General features: G+C 40.1%; 1 protein-coding gene across 2 annotated transcripts in view; it reads left to right on the top strand.

Annotated features, from left to right (window-relative positions):
- glra1 (glycine receptor, alpha 1) overlaps nucleotides 1-18,708 on the top strand; it is a 109,313-nt gene that overhangs the window by 32,913 nt on the left and 57,692 nt on the right. The window contains exon 3 of one of the 2 annotated variants that reach the window (XM_079352346.1): nucleotides 6,854-6,892. The exons of the other annotated variant lie outside the window; for it this stretch is intronic. Within the exon in view, the coding sequence (XP_079208472.1) occupies nucleotides 6,854-6,892 (39 nt within the window). The remainder of the gene's footprint in view (nucleotides 1-6,853; nucleotides 6,893-18,708) is intronic. 2 annotated transcript variants of the gene reach the window in all.

Genomic DNA, 18,708 nt, shown 5'->3' with positions numbered 1-18,708 from the left:
GGGTTCACTGTGTGGGCAAAAAAAAAAACTTCAGATTGATTTAGCAGGTTGTTCCATCGGAGAAAGAGAAGGAGGGCAATCACTCCTGACACATTCAGGACAAGCCATTTATAATCCATGAGTTTGTCCGTCCTTTGAATTCATTCCCTCCTACTACTTTCTCATTTTTATTGGCATTTTGCTTCCCTTATTTTCCCTTTCAATTCTTCCTTTCTTCTTCTAAATGTTTTGCTATCACCTTCCTTATTATTTTTACCTCATCATCCCTTCCTCATTATACCTCTGCTCCCTTCTTCCTAATCCTATCAACTTTGATTGTTATTAAAAATGTACAATGCCTTCTGCATTGTAGGCTACCTGCTTTATAGCTTCCCTGCCCCCCGCGCCCAAACACACACACATACACCCCACCACCATACATTTTCCTTTCTTGAACTATGTTATGCAATGTTTGTTATCCTTCTAAAATTATCCTTGCAGCCATTTTGAAGTCATTATTTTAATACCTCTGTCCACATTTTTCTTTTAGTTTTCCACTTTTTCTCCACAAAATCTTTTTCTTTCTGTCATCCTTTCTTAAGCATTTATTTTTTTGTCCGACATTTTCTGGAGCAGTAAATAACTCTGCCATTTAGTGTTTAAAATGGGTACTGAAGTCAAAAATCTAAAACTTGGAGAGAGCCGTCTCCCCCGACCCCTCCTTCCCAAATTCGATGTGGACGAAGGTTTTAGCAAGCTCCGTGTCACTCTTAAAACCTTTCTGCGTTCTAATCTCTCTCCATTTTTAGAAGAACTTCCAATATGTTCCCAGTTTGACCAGATTTCTTGGAACTTATTAGACAAATGTCAAAGCTTTTTAGTTCGGGTAGAAGGAGTTATATCTAAACGAGATTGCTTGCCTGCTTCCATCAATCCAATACTTGTTGGTTTGCCATTTGCTGAAAAAAAACCAAGGTGTGTTCAAAACGACCGATTGGAGAAAAACGTCTACCTTCTCTGGTCAACAGAAAAACAGATTATTCCAAACTGTTATCTAACCGTAAACCGTAAAAAACTTAGAAGGAGGACGTACTGACATTGTTGTCAGAGAAGCCAGCACTTCATCATAGTGTTTCCTTAATGTCCGATGAGACAGTAAGGTCATTTCATTAATTTTATTTTGGAGGAATCTTACATATTGGCCCTTTAAATGTCCAGTTTCTTGTAGCATGGCTGAAAGACAAGGTCACATACAGTGACGGCCAAATGCATCCTTTCCCCCCTTCACTCTGCCTTCGCCTTATTTATATCAAACTCTATTTACCAAGTTCATTAATATGTAAAACAAATTGGACTATTTGACCTGTCTGACCAGCGGGACAGGCATCAGTTGAGTGTACAGAGCACAAAGACGCATACAAAATACTGATAGGGATATAGAAGGGCAACATCTGGCCTCTCTGATCTAAAAGCCCTCTAATAATAAATGTCCACATTGTCCTGTGCGGATAGATGAGTGTGTGAGGGAGGCTAAGAGATTGGAGGAAGGGAAAGGTGTGTCTGTTTGCACGTACTGTTGGAGTGTTTGTGTGATACCTCTTGTGTCTGAGTGCATGTGTGCACACTTGATGAATGGTACACACTACAGCCGCGACTCCCCTCTCCCTCTCCGCCATAACCTTGTCCTTCCTCATCACTCAAGCAGAGCGGCAACAAGGACGACGGCCGCGAGCGAGCGTCTCGTTTCAAGCTCAACCAGAATGAGTGGCTACTGAGCCTGCTATCTATCGCCACCACCGCTCATCCCCCCTCTCTGGTTCCACCTCTATTTTCCCCTGCAAGACGGAATTCCGGGAACATAAGTGTCGGCGACCTTAAATTCAGCGTGCATAAGGTTTTGTTTACGGGTCTATGATAGTAGGTTTGATATTCAGCTCTCGTGAACAGACACTGTAGGGGCCCGTGCTTGGTTTGGATACAATCCTTTTATTCCATGCTCTTACTACATTTATTCTGGGATAGCTTTGTTCTCCTTTCTCTTCTTTAAACCCAGTGGTGATCAGAGTTAAAGAAACCCTGTAGCAAAGCCACCACTGTCCTTTTTGTTGACTCTATGCCATCCTTCTGTCTGAACAAGTAAATATATAAAGTAGGGCCATATGTTCACGTTTGGTTTCCTTCATTTTTCTCTCCCCTTTATCTTTATCACAGCTGCAGCACTTGTTACGACACAACAAAAGATTAAAACTTCACTTATGTAGTTCAACACCCGCCTTGCTCCGCTCTGCATCTCCTTTTCTCCTTGCCAGGGTTGAACTTGCCGAGGTGGGACTGTACAGTAGTTATAAGCTGTCGGAGCTTGACGTTCATTTGCTGTTATCAGCACTTGTTTAATGGCTACTTAATGGGATTAATGGGCATAAGGTAATGAGCATGGGCGGGAGGAATAGTAAGGGAGGGAGGGAAACGCATGGGTAGGGGAGGGGTAAAGAGAAAAAAGTATGAAGGGAGAGGTAAAATAAGGAAGGTACATCCTTACTGACATAGAGGGATTTGCTTACAAGAGGAGATTGTAAAGACCCACAGATGGCAAAAAAGTGCAATCCAGGGTCACATCTCAAATGCACAATCTTTTTCCTCGAGCTTAGCTTCAGAATATTAATGCTAGCACAGTTCCCAGTAGGCATCAGTATTGCTCGGTTATGTATAGCACTTACAGCAGACATGAATAAGCAGCTCTGAGAAACAAACTGTAATATATATTCTTCCAAGAGCTTCTTTCTACAAGGATGCAAACAGAGAAATCTTCCAGAGTGAAGGGACATCCTTGCCCCGAGGAAGGTCTTGTGGCTCTTTTAGTATTCTAGGTAATGGCCCCATCTTTTCTGAGCCAGGAAATTTGGATGTGGACTATATTGCACGGAGCAAGGAATTTTAATGTCGCCGCAGAGGTGACTCTCCCCTGAGTTATGACAAAAATATTGATCACGCTTCAACGTCTAGCGGGGTGGAGGCGGAACGGCAAGGGCAGTGAAGAGAGGAATATTGAACAGGGTAATGGCAAAAAGCAGCCAAACGTATGAGGGCACTCAAGATGGACTGAAAGAGAGACTGATGGGAGGGTGGGGGAGAGGAGCAGCAAATAGACGAAGCAAAGATATTGAGACTGTTTGTGCAGCTAAAAGGAGGAATCCGTACATTCTCCAGGGCTCAAAGAGAAATGATCAACCTCGTAATTACAGCTGTCAAATGAGCTGTGTCAGCAGATTGACTGAACTCCATTCCTCTTCGGTCTCACTGTTAGCTAAAAATACCTCAATTCATTATTGTTTTCTCTTGATTCTAAAGATAGTACAAATGTGGTATCTCATTGGCTCAAGGCAACGCACAATTTATCTGGGATGTGTAAGAACGGTTGATAGCTATATTATTCTGTTGTGCTCCCTTTGCAGTCCACTGGTCCATGGCTAATAAGTTTATAAGGAGGGGAATTCTGCTCTATAAAAGGCCTTTCAGTCCCTCTGTGGAATTTAATCACACCTTTAATTAGCACCTTTAGGGGAAAAAAGGGTTGAACCTAGGCATGATGAAGAGGTTGGCACATAATTGTCTTTTACTGTGACACAATCACAACGTCATGAAGGTGCCTTTTTTCACACTGTAGATGGCAGATTTGTCTATTAGTCATCTGATGCAGGCAGCTAGAGATTACACGAGCGATAGTAAACAAATATTCAGGGAACATCCCTGTGCTCATTTCACAAAGAAACACCCTTGTTTTCCAACACAAAAGCAGAGCCTTTTGTTTTTACACCTCCCCTGCAAAGCCAGGAGAATTGATTTTGCACAGAGCCAGTAATTAGCTCGCGTTATGAGATCCACACTGCCAGCAAAGCCCAAAAACAAAGCTGCTGTAGTTTTAATGCCAGGATCAGGTGCTCAGATGTTCGACAGGCTGCCTGGCCGTGGGGCTAAGCCCAGGCTTAGCCCTGACACAGAGAGATTGCCGTGCTCAGAGGAGGGAGGAAAAATTGCCTTTCATGGGTTCCGGCAGATTATAGAGTTTAAGTCACCTGTCTACAACAGTTCATGGTCATGACGAATACTTTCCATCTATCTTAGGAGCCATTTCCCTTTTTTTCAGGCTGACAATGACAGATTACAATATCGCTCCCAGACTTCTACTCGGTGTACTCGCAATCCTTCACAATGGCAGTTGTCAAGTACAGCAAAGCAGGCCAGGCCTGGTTTTACTCAGCACAATGCGGTTTGGAGGCAAAATAGGAGATCAATCAACAAATCTGTATTCTGAAAAGTCTGAAACTCTTTTGTATGTAACTTAGCGACATTTGGTGCCCTCAGGTTAGAGTTCAGAGTTATTAAGAGAGTACGCAGCTGTTCAGTCTGAAGAAAAATCAAAGCATGTGTGCTGACATTTCTAAGTTATGTTGAGCATTTTTGCAAAGAAATACATTTGCAGTTAAACCTCAGACATGATCATTATTTGCCAAAAAACTATTAAATTCTTAAAGGTCAGAATAAGCTGAACAGTTGTTGACCTTCACATGGAGAGATTTCTGGATTCTTGGCAGGTTTTTTAATTCAAACCCTCAGACTTAGCTAAGTTGTTTTATAACTGGTTGTGTGTTTTGTGGTTGAATGACTACCCGATTTAAAGGACAGAACACTTCTCCTGTACTCCTGTGCATTATTTTAGGTTGTAGACCAATACACTATTACATGTATCATAAATGATACATCATGTTTTGTCGAAACTTCCCCACTGTGACAAATTCTCTGCACTGTGAAAAGGGAATATTTGATCCTAACTTCTGATTTTTTAATGGTAGCAGTTCAGCGTTATTCCATCATAAATAATCCTCTCTCTGGAGACATAACGCTCCCTACCGGCAGTATGGCTGAAATTATACGAACCATTTGGAAGATGTACATTCGCTGGGGGGTTGAAGTCACTCTTTTGTCATTTGGATGGGCTCTGTTTCAACCAAATGACGTCAAATTAATGACAGCCATTTGAGGAAAAAAGTAGAATTTCATTTCACATTTGGAGATCATTTATCCATTCCTGTGGGGGTTATAACTCCATTTCTGTAGCTGGAATCAAACCATTTTGAGGGGACAGAAAATCCATTTCTGAACATTTCTTACTTAGAACCCTCTTGAAAGTGTTACTGTCCTTGCCTTTACTTTAAGAACGGCAGCCCATAGGGTAACTGTGTGCGTGTAAAATAGTTATCTGTGTGTTGGGTTCATCTGGAATTTTATTTGCATGAAATCTATCATTTTTTGAGAGGAGAGGAAAACTTTTGAAGCAGACACGATGGAGAAAAGGGCAGCTTACAGAGACTAATAAAGAGGTGCATCAGACAGAAGAAAGCCCTAAGTGTTACAGTAGTAGTAGTTGGACACACATCAATTACTTCACACTAACTTTATTATGATTGCTGTGTAGCTCGTAGAAAGCTAGTCTAGTGTAGACCATGAAGGTGGTGAAAGATCTGAGCAAGACGTGCTGGTGGTGTTTAACAATATACTGCATTTTCCTCAGGAACAGTTAATATTAAACCAAAACCTTTGTAACAGTCTGTAAGTTTACATGGATACTTAGTATATGGTTTCAGCACAATGAGGCCATACTGTACTTCTGCCAGTCAATAAACACCAGGCAGAATCAAATTGTTGATGGAAATATTTCTGACTATGTTACAATAGTTGATACTGCCATTCAGCTTGTTTTCTATTCGATCTTCTTATGGTTAATCTACAATGATATAACGAAACCATCAACAAAAAAGTTAGCAAGCAGTAAAGTGGTTGAATGTGGAATGATGGAAACACAGATGTCGCTTGTCCGTCCAAAAATGCGTAGCTGTCACGCTAGCATTCACAATTTTGATATATTTTTGCATAAATTTCTATCCAGCTTCCTTTTATAAATTTTTGCTGTTTGACTTCCCGGTCAAAGCCCAGGGCCGGAAATGTAGATCATGCACAGGAGACCTAGGCCAGTTTGGGAATGATTGAGGTGTAAAGATGCAAGAGGAAATTGAGCCCCAGCTGCATTCTAGATGCGATTGTCCAACGTGTCAAAATTCTATTTAATAAAATTTGAGTTAGACTACCATGTTAACATTACATTTACCTTACTGCATACTCTTTACATAAACACAGGAGGGGTTCTTCTCACCCATTCAGGTTACCCTGCAGGCTACCATCCTTGAAAGTAAGGCAAGGCCTGTAAAGTCATTCTGGGATATGCAACTCACCACCAACCTGTTGCCCAAAATAAAAAAAAATATATATATATAATTCTCCTGAAGGCCAAATGAGGCAAAAAAAATAAAAAAAATAAATCTAAACGAAGCCAGTTTGACATGTAGTCTTTGCATTCTCCCAACCCTCCTCCTCCTCCTCCTCTCTCTCTCTTTGGCCTCTTGCATCTCCTATAGTGCATTTTGCTAGCCTTACTTCAGCTCCTCTTGACAGATCTGCATTGCAACCCTACTCCTCTTCCTCTCCATCTCAGTGCATCGCCTCTCCTCTCCTGCCCGCTGCAGTTTGGCAGTAGACTGTTCCTCTATACAGACTCGTGCATCCCTCCTTCCTGCTATTTGCCTCACAGTATGTTGCCCCCCCTCCTCCCCACTGCCACCCCCTAAGTCTCCCCCACTGCCACACACACACCCCTGCTGAGTGTTGGCAGCCGTGTGACACCTTAGATAATCGAGCCTTGCTGTCTTGTTCGCTCCTTGATAGACAAAGCGGTTGTTTTCCTTGACGAGGACAAACAACGTAAAGTTGCTACCGTGATGTTAGAATATGCTGTGTTTAATTCTGATCTTTTTTTTATTAGACCCCAAAGGCTCCAAAAATGAAGCTACTCACAAGAAAGGTACTTTCCTTTTTTTTTCTTTTTTTCCCTCTCTTCTTTTTTTTCTTGTTCATTTTTTTCCCTGATGGTGGTATTGTGTATGTCAATAACTCCTGAGATGATGTGTAGAGAATTAAGAATATAAAGGAAATGCCATCATGGTCAATGAATGTAGAGATTGCTGTATTTTGTTGCAGAATAAGTCTCTCAGAAATGATCCAAACTGTATTTATAATTCACTGTGAAAGTTTGGCAACAGGAGCTGTTAAGTGAAAGTAATGTGTGAAATAAGCAATATTGTTACTTGATTTATTTGAAACCGTTTTTTTTTTTTTTTTTTTTTTTTTTTTGGGGGGGGGGGGTTTGCTCACTTAATGCCACACTTCATTGTTACACATTTGTGGCTAGAGAATAGCAAAGTATGGTATCAATTCATCTCTCTAAATCAGTAGATCTTTAGTGTCGGCTCCCAGGCTGAAGTGTGCCTGTTTCCTCACCAAAGAACTGTCAGTTCTTTCTGGCAAAACAAGACCTTTTCTGAGAAAGTAATGATTTTTGTCTCCCTGATGGAGGCAGAATTAGACACACAGCTTTTTTAACTTGGCTCGTGTGTAACCTTACCGCACCCCGAGTCATTCTGCTGATCAGAATCTTTTTCAATGACTTCAATCCTTAGCTCTCCAAAATGTCTTGTATTTAAATGTAGCTAATGTTTAAGGCTATTGTACTTCAGTAGGAATATGATTTTTTTTTTTTACTGCTGCAACATATTGATTGAGTTAAGGTTAATTAATTGTGTGTCTTGTAAAATGTCCAATGGTGTTAAAAATGGTGTCCTTTGTCTCAGCTATCATCTGTGCTATCTGACAGCTGAGAGCTAACATTAGCAAACTACACAAAGTTGACCCAAAAATAAACAGGCTCTTATACTGTGATGTGAGAGGTTTCTCACAGGTTTTTTCCACACATGACTGCTTAGATATTGATTTATTTTATGGTATAGTATAGTTGAGTAAAAACGTAATATTATAGAATAGTATAAGATTCTGTAGTATTGTTAAATAGTGAATTTGTATATTAAATAGTACTATGTTAAAGTGTAGTATAATATATTATAGTGTATTTTACCATATAGTGTTGTATATACACATAAACAGATTACAGTGTAATCTAGTGCAGTATGTTATTATAATATATGTCATAATGTATGTCATTAAACAGCATATACCCACACATTTGTAATGTAAAAAAACATTTAGTATTGTTAAATTGAATATGGTAGTTTTACACTATAATACAGTGGTGTCATAAAGTCTTTCAGCAACCTAATTACGACACAATATAGTTAAATACACTACATTACATCACAGTACAATAACTGTTGACTCCATTAGAGAACAGTGTGGTGTTACATAGCACAGTACAGTATATCAAGTTACAATTAAGTAGCCTTCAACACTGCGAAAATAGTCCAATATCTGTAACATAGTACAACATAGAAAATAGTAAGATACTACACTAAAATAGCCTTACCAGTAGATTGTGCAGGAAGGAGTAGTGTAGTATAGTAGTATAAAATAGTGTGTACTATTCTCTAAAATACTGTTATTTAAGAAAAGTATGGTGTGGTACATTACCATAAAGTGAAGTACAGGAAGTTACAGTAAAGTACAGTTAGGTATCATGCAGTAGCATTCACAAAGCTGTGTTTTTTTGTAGCTTGCTAACGCCTGAAGCACAGCAGTGAGGCTACATGGTCCTAATTTACTTCCACACAGAGGACACCATGATACAGCCCACACAAATACAAGCACACGTGCAGATGCAGTTACAAGTTACACATTCACTGTCACAATTAGCGCTGCAGGACTTTCCAGACAATAACAGTCGGTGATGGAGCAAACAGCAGAGGTGATGCACTGAGCAATCTTTGGGGCAACACTGTCAGCTAAGATTAATGCAGGTTAAGAAAGCTTCTGGCAATGTTGCCTGGCAACAGAATACTCCTTACTGATTTTTGCTAGAAATCTGAGGCATCATTGGTGGTCCCCAAAGCTCATACTGTAAAGTTGACTTGCTGTTTTAAGAAGATTTAAAGAAAAACTCGCTTTGAGCTACTTTGTTGTTCTTAATAATGCAGATATGATGCTTCTGTGTTTGATTGCTGTGGGTGAATAATGATTTCAGAGAGAGACTCGTCTGGTTTGCAGACTAAAGACCCCAATTACCTCCTGAGCTTATTCTCCCGAATGATACTGTCAGCTTCACAGGAGACGGCGTTTTATATTAACAGGCAGCAGCCCGTCTGGCTCCAGGCTGCTCCTGTTCTGGCTTGGTAGACGAAAATTAAAAAATTGAAAATAAACATAAAAACTATTGAGAAGAATTTATTTTCAGTTGAAAGTATATTTGCAGGTGGAGAATTATAATAAACAATAATAAAAATAAATAGTTGCTATGGTGACTTTAGGCACCTTCAGGCTCTTTTTCAAAAAGGAACAATCGGAAAAAGGACAATAATGTAGACTGACTGGCTGGGTGCTAAGCCTTCTATCTGAGTTGGTGAAATGCAATGTCTTTGGTTTGCTCTTCTGCACATGGTTGAATATTATGCCCTTGACTTCTTTCGCTTGAGAGCATGATTTTATGCACTCATCTCATTGAGTATATTAATCCACAAGTTAACATTACATATAAAGTTGTGCCAGATGCAAATGAAAGATGCTTAAATGTTGTTGCATACGGTTAGCGATTATAGCAAGGACCTGCACCTCTTTTCACAAACACTAATGGGCTTTCACTGCATCAGCAGAAAAAGTGTGTTTCTCGGAAAAGTGGTGTTCAAAATCCAGCTAACTCTCATTGGTTTTTCCAAAATCTGCAGCACTAGCTTGAAGGATTTGATATTTTAAACACAGTTTTTTTTAACTGTTGATGTTATTTTATTGGGATGTGAGGATTTCTGTGTTGAAGTGTTAACTCATCTTGTCTTTGTTAATGTTCACGTCAGCCAAGCTAGCTCGAAGAGAAAATTAATCCAGGCAACAATTCTGTATTTAGAAAAAGAGACATCGTCTACATAATTAACATATGCTGCAGAATAGTCAATTAATAATCTCATACCGTGGTTGGATATTGATTAAAGATGCACTCTTGGTCTGAAATAAACAGAAATTGACCTCCAATATCACCAACACATACGTGGCTAACTAACCTAATAGCTCCTTATCGACATCTATGAAGTTATCAGAGAGGACTCGCCAGAGATTAAAGCTCATTGATTTGTTCTAATCATGATTCTCACTCACAGGCAGTAAAATAATATTTTATTTCCCTCAGTGTCTCGACTTGATCTGCCTTCAGTATCCTCAGTGATTAAACCTTTATCTTTTATAACAGTTATTGATGTGCACACTCGCCCTCCATCATCGCACATGGTAATGGTGTTTTATACTAAAAAAGAGACGTGATGGGTCGTGTCTGTAATCTGCAGGGCTGGGCAGGTTTAGAAAGTTTTTGTATAAATGTCAGATTTTAAAGAGCAGACAACCAATGAGGAGACGTGAAGGGAAAACAAAGATTAAGGGAATGTAGGAGGAAAATGGGAAAACAGAAAACTTGAGAGCAGAAGATGAGGATAGAAGCAGCAGTGTAACATACTTGTGCTGGGCTCTGTCCCTCTCATTTGCCCAAAACAGATGTGCAAATACAAACATACTCAGACAATAGTAGACAGTTCCACAACAGCCAATTTATGTTGCCAGACAGAAAAACATTAAAGACTAGTGTCTAAACCAGCCTCAGATCAGCACCATGGACAGCTGCCAGAGCAGCACACGTATCCACGCAGCTTGCCTGAAACCACCTGGTTTAGTTTAACTACCAAATGTGCAAAATCGGTTCAGGAGGCATCTTCATAAATGCAGGAGCATGACGTATGTTTTAACTGACTGTTCCTGCTTTAGAGAGTGCTGAGAGGCGCTCACTTTTAATATTACGTCAACTGTATATGGGCCCCGAAACCAAAGTGCATTCTCTCATGTGCTTTGCACCGATTGCACTGTCAGTAGTACTGTCATTGGATAGTGGTCCGGAAAGCAAAGGGAATGAGAAAATGCACAGAAAGGACACGCTACAAGAGAAAAGGCTAAATCAGAAAAGGGAACTTGAAATGTAAGTCAATAAATCATTAAGGCATGCGGTTAAACAAACCCAGTTAGAGGACAATAAATAGGACGTCATAAATTGAGAAAGGAAATTCAATTTCACAAACAAGAATTTCAAAGAAAATACATTAAGACAATTTGATACAATACCTAATACCCATAAAAAAAAGTTATGGAAAAATAACAAATGAAAGGAAAGAGGGAAAATAAAGGGAAAGCATAGGAAAAGCAAAACAAGATGAAGATGAAGACAAAAGAAAGGGAATGGCTGCAGAGGAGAAAGTGAATGAATGACTCGGAATAATCTATAAGACCTGAAGCACAGCACATACTCGACAGGAAAAGCATGCCATCTTCGAGGACTAGACGTGGGAGGAAAGGCAGACGAGGGGAGAGCAAAGATAGGAAAGAGGGGGGGGAGGAAGAGGGAAGACAGGAGAGAGAGCGAGAGGAGATTTCTCATTCAGCGTGTTCAGCAGAATCCAGTCAGCAGGTCAGGGCCTGAAGCCTGCCGCGGCCGCTGTCGGCAGCAGCCGTTCCTCCTGATTAGAGGCTCCGCTCTGCTTCTTCTGTTGGGGGTTGTTCAGCAAATATTACACACAACTCACCTCCTCACATCGGCGCTTTATGCAGATTAATGTAAGGCCAAGGGATATTTGTCTGCTAACGGATTCCAGGCTCTCCTTCCCCCTTCGGTACTGTGCAAGAGGCCCTTAGGATTCAATCTGCCTCTGTAGATTTACACTTATCCAAGGGCCCGGTTTCATGGAGGACGGCTTTGTAATATGATTGCATAGTGCTCTAGAGAGGTGACACTTTAATGTGACGGCTGCAGGTTGGAGCATATTGCAGTTATTTTGCTTTTTATATTGAGAGCAAAAAAAATCTGCCGCTATGTAGATTTATGCTTATTCAAGTGGCCTGTCTGGTGTTGAACACCTTTATAATGTGATTGCACAGTGCTGCAGAAAGCTAACACTGCAAAATGGTTACTGCAGGCAGGGGCACACAGTGTGGTTAAAGTGAATGTAAAGCAGAATATGCCCTACACAAGTTAATGCTCGTGCAAGTGGTCTATTATAGAAGAGACATTTATGGCAACACAAGGCTCTGAAAGGGAACACTTGGGTTTTATTGCAAGACGTTCATATGTGGAAGAAAATTCCAACTAATCATCAATAACAAAACATGTCATTGTTTCCATGCTGGTTATGATTGTTGTTGTGATCCTTCCCCTCCAATGGGACAGTGTGGCCTAATTGGGACATTTACAAAAATACATGCACATCCCCCTGTTTTCATGTTTGAGAAAATAACATAATTGACTGCTTAATCTACTTCAGAGCATGCACATGTTTGTGTGAAGCACAGCATTACATAAACATTGGCCATCCTACAAAGGCCGTCAAACAACTCATTTCAAAGCAGATATTCAAAAGTGGTGTTTACATTTAACTACACTTAGATACCTAGAATTGTTTTTATTACTAAGGGTCCTTATAGGACAAGAGAGCAGAGCCACCTACTCCTTAATCAATTACTTTTGTTCTCTTCTCTGCAGTATAGCTTGAAGAGAACTCCTGCCTGCTGTCAATGCTGAAACACAACTCAATGAGTTTCGAGGAGTTGTTTGATTTGTTAAAGAAACATCATGTGATTGTAGACTGACTTGTAATAGGGAGAACAGTGCCTCTTTCATTCGCACTTCAGACTTTGAACTGTGTTCTTGCACTCTGTAACTTTGGTTGTGCACTTGGAATCTTGCTGGTAAAGTGTAATTTAACTGTATGGTGTTAACCCTGGAAAGTGAACTTCTCCCATTACTGGTCTTAGCTCTTATTCTCAGAGTGGACATTATAGCAGAGGGCAACAAAGACCTGAAATACACAAGGACAGAGGAAAAGGCCAAGAAGGGAAAAAAAGGAGTTCAATAGCCCCAGTTCACACAAACAAACAATTTTTACAAAATATAGCTTTTACTCTGTTGTTGCAAAACTTCAAATGTTGCGCCCTTGAAACAAAAGTATACTGCAGGGCATTTGATTGAAGATCAAGTGTATATTGTGTGAAGAGTCAGACCTGCAGTCCTTTGAGAAATCTGTCAGAAAAAATGTGTACCAAGAGAACATTTTTTAAGACGATGCTGATATTGTGGAGAAACCCGATACTCAAGGCTGTGTGCCGGACGAATAACTCTGCTAGCACAGAAATGACGAGGGAAAAGCTGCCGACCTGAGTATTTATTCAGGAGTTGGACAAGCAAACACTACACTAGTTTGTCTTTAGATCACAACAACTGACACCAAATCCATGAACACATATTAATGTATACAACAAAACATGAAAGCAGCTCATAAGCTGTTACATTAAATGTTGTCATAGATCAAGTCAGACGCACTCTCGTCCTGCACTCACATTTAAACAACAGGAAATTGACTTTAAGTTGACTTCATGTGTTTTATGTCTTCAAAGTTGTTACTTTCTTCCACTTTTATCTTAAAGGTTAACATAACTTTTGAAGAAATTAATATATAGTTTTCCTTTTTATGACTTAATAAAACAAAGTGCCTTACCATGAAAGCATTTATCAATTATATTTTATCTCATATTTATTGACCAGAAACTAACCCAGCTCCTAACTGAAAAAGTTTTAGTGATTGTATATCATTTTGTGAAAAAAATCAAGACCAAACAGTGAATTTGTTTTCTGAGTGTTGTTCTGTTTGATTAGTCATCTGGTATTTAAATTATAAAGGCCAATTTCCATTCAATAAATAAAAGGTTAAATGATGCTGAGTCAACCTGCATTATTGGAAAGCTTACCAGAAGGAGTGCATGCAAGTGTTTAAGGTTTAAGTTGTGGGGGCGGTCCTTGTGTGTGTGTGTGTGTGTTTGTGTGTGTGAGTGTGCTCTAATCTCACATGACTATCTACCTTCCTCTCAAGATGATTAAAAGCATCGAGCTAACAGCAGAGCATCACGACACTCTGTTAAATCACACACTGATTTATTGAGCAGATGAATATCTCTCTCTCCTCTCTCTCTCTCTCTCTCTCTCTCTCTCTCTCTCTCTCTCTCTCTCTCTCTCTTACACACACACACTTACAACAAGCAGTCCATCTGCACAAACACATGGTCAGGCAAACAAACAGGCAAACAGCAAACAGGAAGGATCAAGCATACACATGCGCTAATGTTTAAACATGGACACACATGCACACACACACACACACACACACACAGACACTGTAAAATTGACAGACACAATAATGTACAGTGCAAATACTACAATATCTTTTATGTCTCTCTCACACAAACACACAGGCTCTCTTTGCAGTATCACTACCTCTCAGTAATCCAGTTGAATAAAGCTTCAGTCACCTCCTGTGTGTCGCTGTGTCGCCCCCTGTAGACCTGCTATTGATTCATGTTCCTCTGCAGTCAGCCTGCTGCCATCCTGTCATGTCTGCCCGTCAGTCAAAATCCTGGCCTGGAAAACCCTTGAAGGTCCTGGGCTGCGAGACAATTCAGCACAGGCTCAAATCACAACCAGTCACTACAGCACGTCTTTAATGTCCCTGTGGGATCAATCATTTATTTGTGATGCTGATTCTGCAGTTTGTGTATCAAAAATAGTTAAAGACAAGTATGTCTACAAAGTTATCATGGTGTATAGTACAAAGTGGACTTTATGCAATGTTTTTGTGACTCAAAGTCAGAGAAACGGTCTCATTTGAAAGGTTTAGAATGGGGAGACATACCTATAAGAATGGCTGTGTGCCATACTTAAGGAATGGAATTAGCATTACTTTTATTTAGATGATCACCCTGCATGGGCATGATGTTGTTTTGCTGTAGTTGATGTGATTGCTGGTGATGTCCCTGGATATCCAGGCTAAGTTTCCAAAGCAGTTGAACAGTAGAAACATCAGAAAAAGATGGATGAAGAGAACTGTTTGTGTCATTTTAGGTGTGTTGGGTTTGGAGACATTAGGGGTACAAAAAGGCTGACTGCTTCCGAGTATAGGCTGATGGGTGTGGTGCAGTTCGGACACAGTTTGGGTCAAAAATACATTACAGGATCATCCTTTAATTCTGTATTGTAAAAGAATAAACAATAAATATATACATGGAATTAATAAGTCTCTCAGAGAGGCTTTAATGCCTCCCTGAAAGTTTCCACGCTCTGAGCGCTGTCTTCCTTAGTGAACACATTATTAATTCACATGTGTCCTGAGATGTCAGGTTATTCATAGCTTTCACGTGGCGTCACCCACCTGGCAGGCAGATGCCATCTACGTGTTTAACCAGTTTTATTATATTATTATTAATGGAAGACAGAGACTAACTCTCTAACTGATGAGGAGACAAACGCAGGTTGTACGTCTACAGAATCCCATCAAAGCAATAACCTTGAGAGGAGGAGGCAACTGCCCCTGAACACAGCCGATATTGATCCTGATACTATCGTGAGGCAACATTAACTAGCTAATTAGCAGCACTCAACTATGCTTTCATGATGAATAGTGGCTTGCCCTTTGCTTCCAAAACTGCAACATGTAGACATTTATCCTATAGTTATTTAAAGGGATCAGTTCTCGTCTAAATAGAAATAACCCTCACCAAAGGGAAGTTCTGGTGAGGACTTCCCTTTGGTGAGGATTACCATGTAACATGAGCTGTAGAAGTTTGACAGTTTGGCATATCTCCCTTTTTTTTGTGGTTGTCAGGTGATGCAAACATGTTCCGTTTCAAGAGATGAAAACTTAGGAGCTTGTGCTTCAACTTCACAGAGGGTTTGATGGCAGCTGTTACTTTCCTCAACTCTTTTTGCCCTGGAAGCCTCATCACTGGTCACATGAGTAGAAAGCTTTGAATAGGGTGCTTAGAGTTCATGCTTACTTGTTGATGACGATGTACACCTTTGGGAGAACAATGGAGCTCTATGGCACAGAAGGATACAATATCAGGCTTTGGATAAACAGTACTGACATTGTCTTTCACTTACTGTGGTTATATGTGTGTTCATATGATCTGACTTGAATATAAAATGAAAAGCTATACCTTTTATTTTGATGGATGGACAAAGATATTGTTTTAAAGGATGCTCTGGTCCATGAATAATACCTAGATAAGACGTTGTGTGTGTGCTAGAATAATCTGTATAAACAGAGAGAATATGAGGAAGAGGATATGCACACATGCAAGCACATGCTGACAGGCAAACACACACACACATACACACAGACATATTCCCTCTGCAAACATACAAAGCACACACACAGTCACACAGAGAAACTGAAAATGCTTACAGGCATGAATGCCAATTTTGTGTAAATATGCATAGAGAAGCAGATACACACACACACACACACACACACACACACAGCCTTAGGTGATTTCTGACCAGCCTTCCATGCATCCATCCATCGCTTCATCCTTTCCTCTCTGCCTACCTCCCACTTTGAATACATTTCATCTCATAATGAAACCTGAACACCCCGTGGCTGAACGAATACGAATGAGATAGGAAGTCAGAAGCAGAGTAACAATAGAACAGGAATATAAAAGAAAAAAAGGGACAGTAACTGATTCATGGAGAGAGTGAAGGAGAGATGGGTGAAGAGGAGGTTCGGAGAAGTGAAATATAATATAATAGCCTTTTCCTCCCTCTCTGTGGAGGAAAATGAAGTTTTCCCTAAAGTTCACTCCATGGAAGCGGCGATGATGGATGGTTGAATATGTCGGCAGGAGAAACCGCCATTCCTCATTCCACCACTCCAATTAAAATGTGACAGGAAGTGTTTTTTCCCCCTCTGCTGATCAACCGCACTGTTTACTTCCTCGCTTTAAGCAAAGAAGGTTTTACTGCTCTATAGGAGGAGCCAGGTATGTGCTTTAATATGGGGGAGAATAATGAGAGCTGTCTGCGTAAATGAAGAGGGATGCAGCGCACATGAAGGGCTACGGCATCTGCATGGGAATAAAGGCAGACATATAAACAAGGTTGATGCAGACAGGCTCTTTTTTCGAGTGTTGGATGTGACTTTAGAGGATGTAGACATAGGGAAGAGAGAAAGTCTTTTTTCATTGGAGACTCAGGAGATGGACGACACTTAATGTTTCGCTGCCTTCCAGCATCCCCCCCCCCCACACCGCCGGCGTTCCAGAGCCTTGATGTTTATCTCCTCCTTCATGTTGCATCTGAATGTAATGGAGGAAAGAAATACAATACTGAAACTTATTCTGCCTCTTCGTCTTTTTTTTCCCTTCCTGTCTGTGTTGCTCATTGTAATCATGTATTAAATAGAGGAAAGATAAAGATTCCTAGAATTGTATGTATATTTTTCGAAAAGTTCTTTTAACAAGCAGACACCACATCGATATGCTATTTTTAAAATGGCTCTATCGTAGGCGTAGCCAAGAGAAGCAGACATATTGGGGCACCCCGACATTGAAGGATTGCATCACTGTAAAGTGCCAGGAAGTTTGGGGACTCAAGAGTTTCTGTTTTACAAAAAAGAGTAAAAAAAATAATACAATAGAACAAACACAAAGAATGGTATGTAAGTATTCAAATGTGTCCAAAATGTGCGTTGTTGCCCTTTGTCATGGTCCCTTACCTTAAGATCTAAGTCTTCTGGGAACACAGGATGTGGACAAATCCAGTTCCAAAAATGTTCCTTGTTCGAAACAAATTGACTCTCATATATGGAATCCTGAGGAAAAACCCATCCAAAACAGATGAGCTGGAAACAAACCATAGACTATTATTAAACATTGGTTAGACTGACTTAAAGCTCAGGTGTCTTAAGATAAGAAAATTCTTGCAACATGGCTCAACATGTGGTTACAATTGAAGATGTTCGGCCCTTTTGGAAATAAACATTAAGTCTCAATTACAGATCCCCGTATTTAATAATTGTGTTAAAGTAGTAACACATACTGTTAAAAGAAATTCGACAAAACGTCCCTAGAACAGTCTGAAGGCGTTCTCTGAACTGTCGACCAAAGGCCTTTTTTCACCTGAATCAGTTTAATGGCTTTTACAAAACTTTCGTATAACTTGAGCTCAGTAACTTCCAGGAGTATAAAGGTCTCAGTGTTTGATAAAATGTTCATTATTTCTCTGTTTCACTATCGGGGCAGGAGATTTATGATGCTCTAAAGTTCCTGGGGATACTTTTCTTTTTTCTTTCACTCTGGCATTTCAGCACTGATGTTTATGCATGGAGGATAAGAAGAAAATGATTACCTCCTCAGCTGTCGTGTCTGGACATAATGGAGGAAAAACAGCAATAAGAGAAGAAAAATAACCCTCTACTTCTCTTTCTCTCTTTATTCTCTCCTTCTTTCAAGCTCTCTCATTCACAGTCCTGCATGTAAAATGAGCCATGTTCCTCTGCTTCTAAGAGCATGTGTGGGGAATATATATTAGATCAATAAAAAGCAAAATGGCCTTCCCTGGACCATATAGCCTAGATGACATCCCATAAATATTTAATGTCTCACAGCCATTGTAGTGTTTTCTGCTGAAGGCAGCTCAATTGCAAAAGAGGCGATCCTGTGTAATTCAGAGTATTATTCACATAATTTGTGGCCTGAAACTTTTCTTCTCTCCTTGCTTCTCTTTGCTAATGTTTGGCTCTCTGCCATTTGTTGGTGTGAATA

This window comes from Symphodus melops (assembly GCF_947650265.1).
Source record: "Symphodus melops genome assembly, chromosome: 9".
Lineage (NCBI taxonomy): Eukaryota > Metazoa > Chordata > Actinopteri > Labriformes > Labridae > Symphodus > Symphodus melops.
Note: the sequence above shows the minus strand (reverse complement) of the source record. Positions and strands in the feature narration are given on the sequence as shown.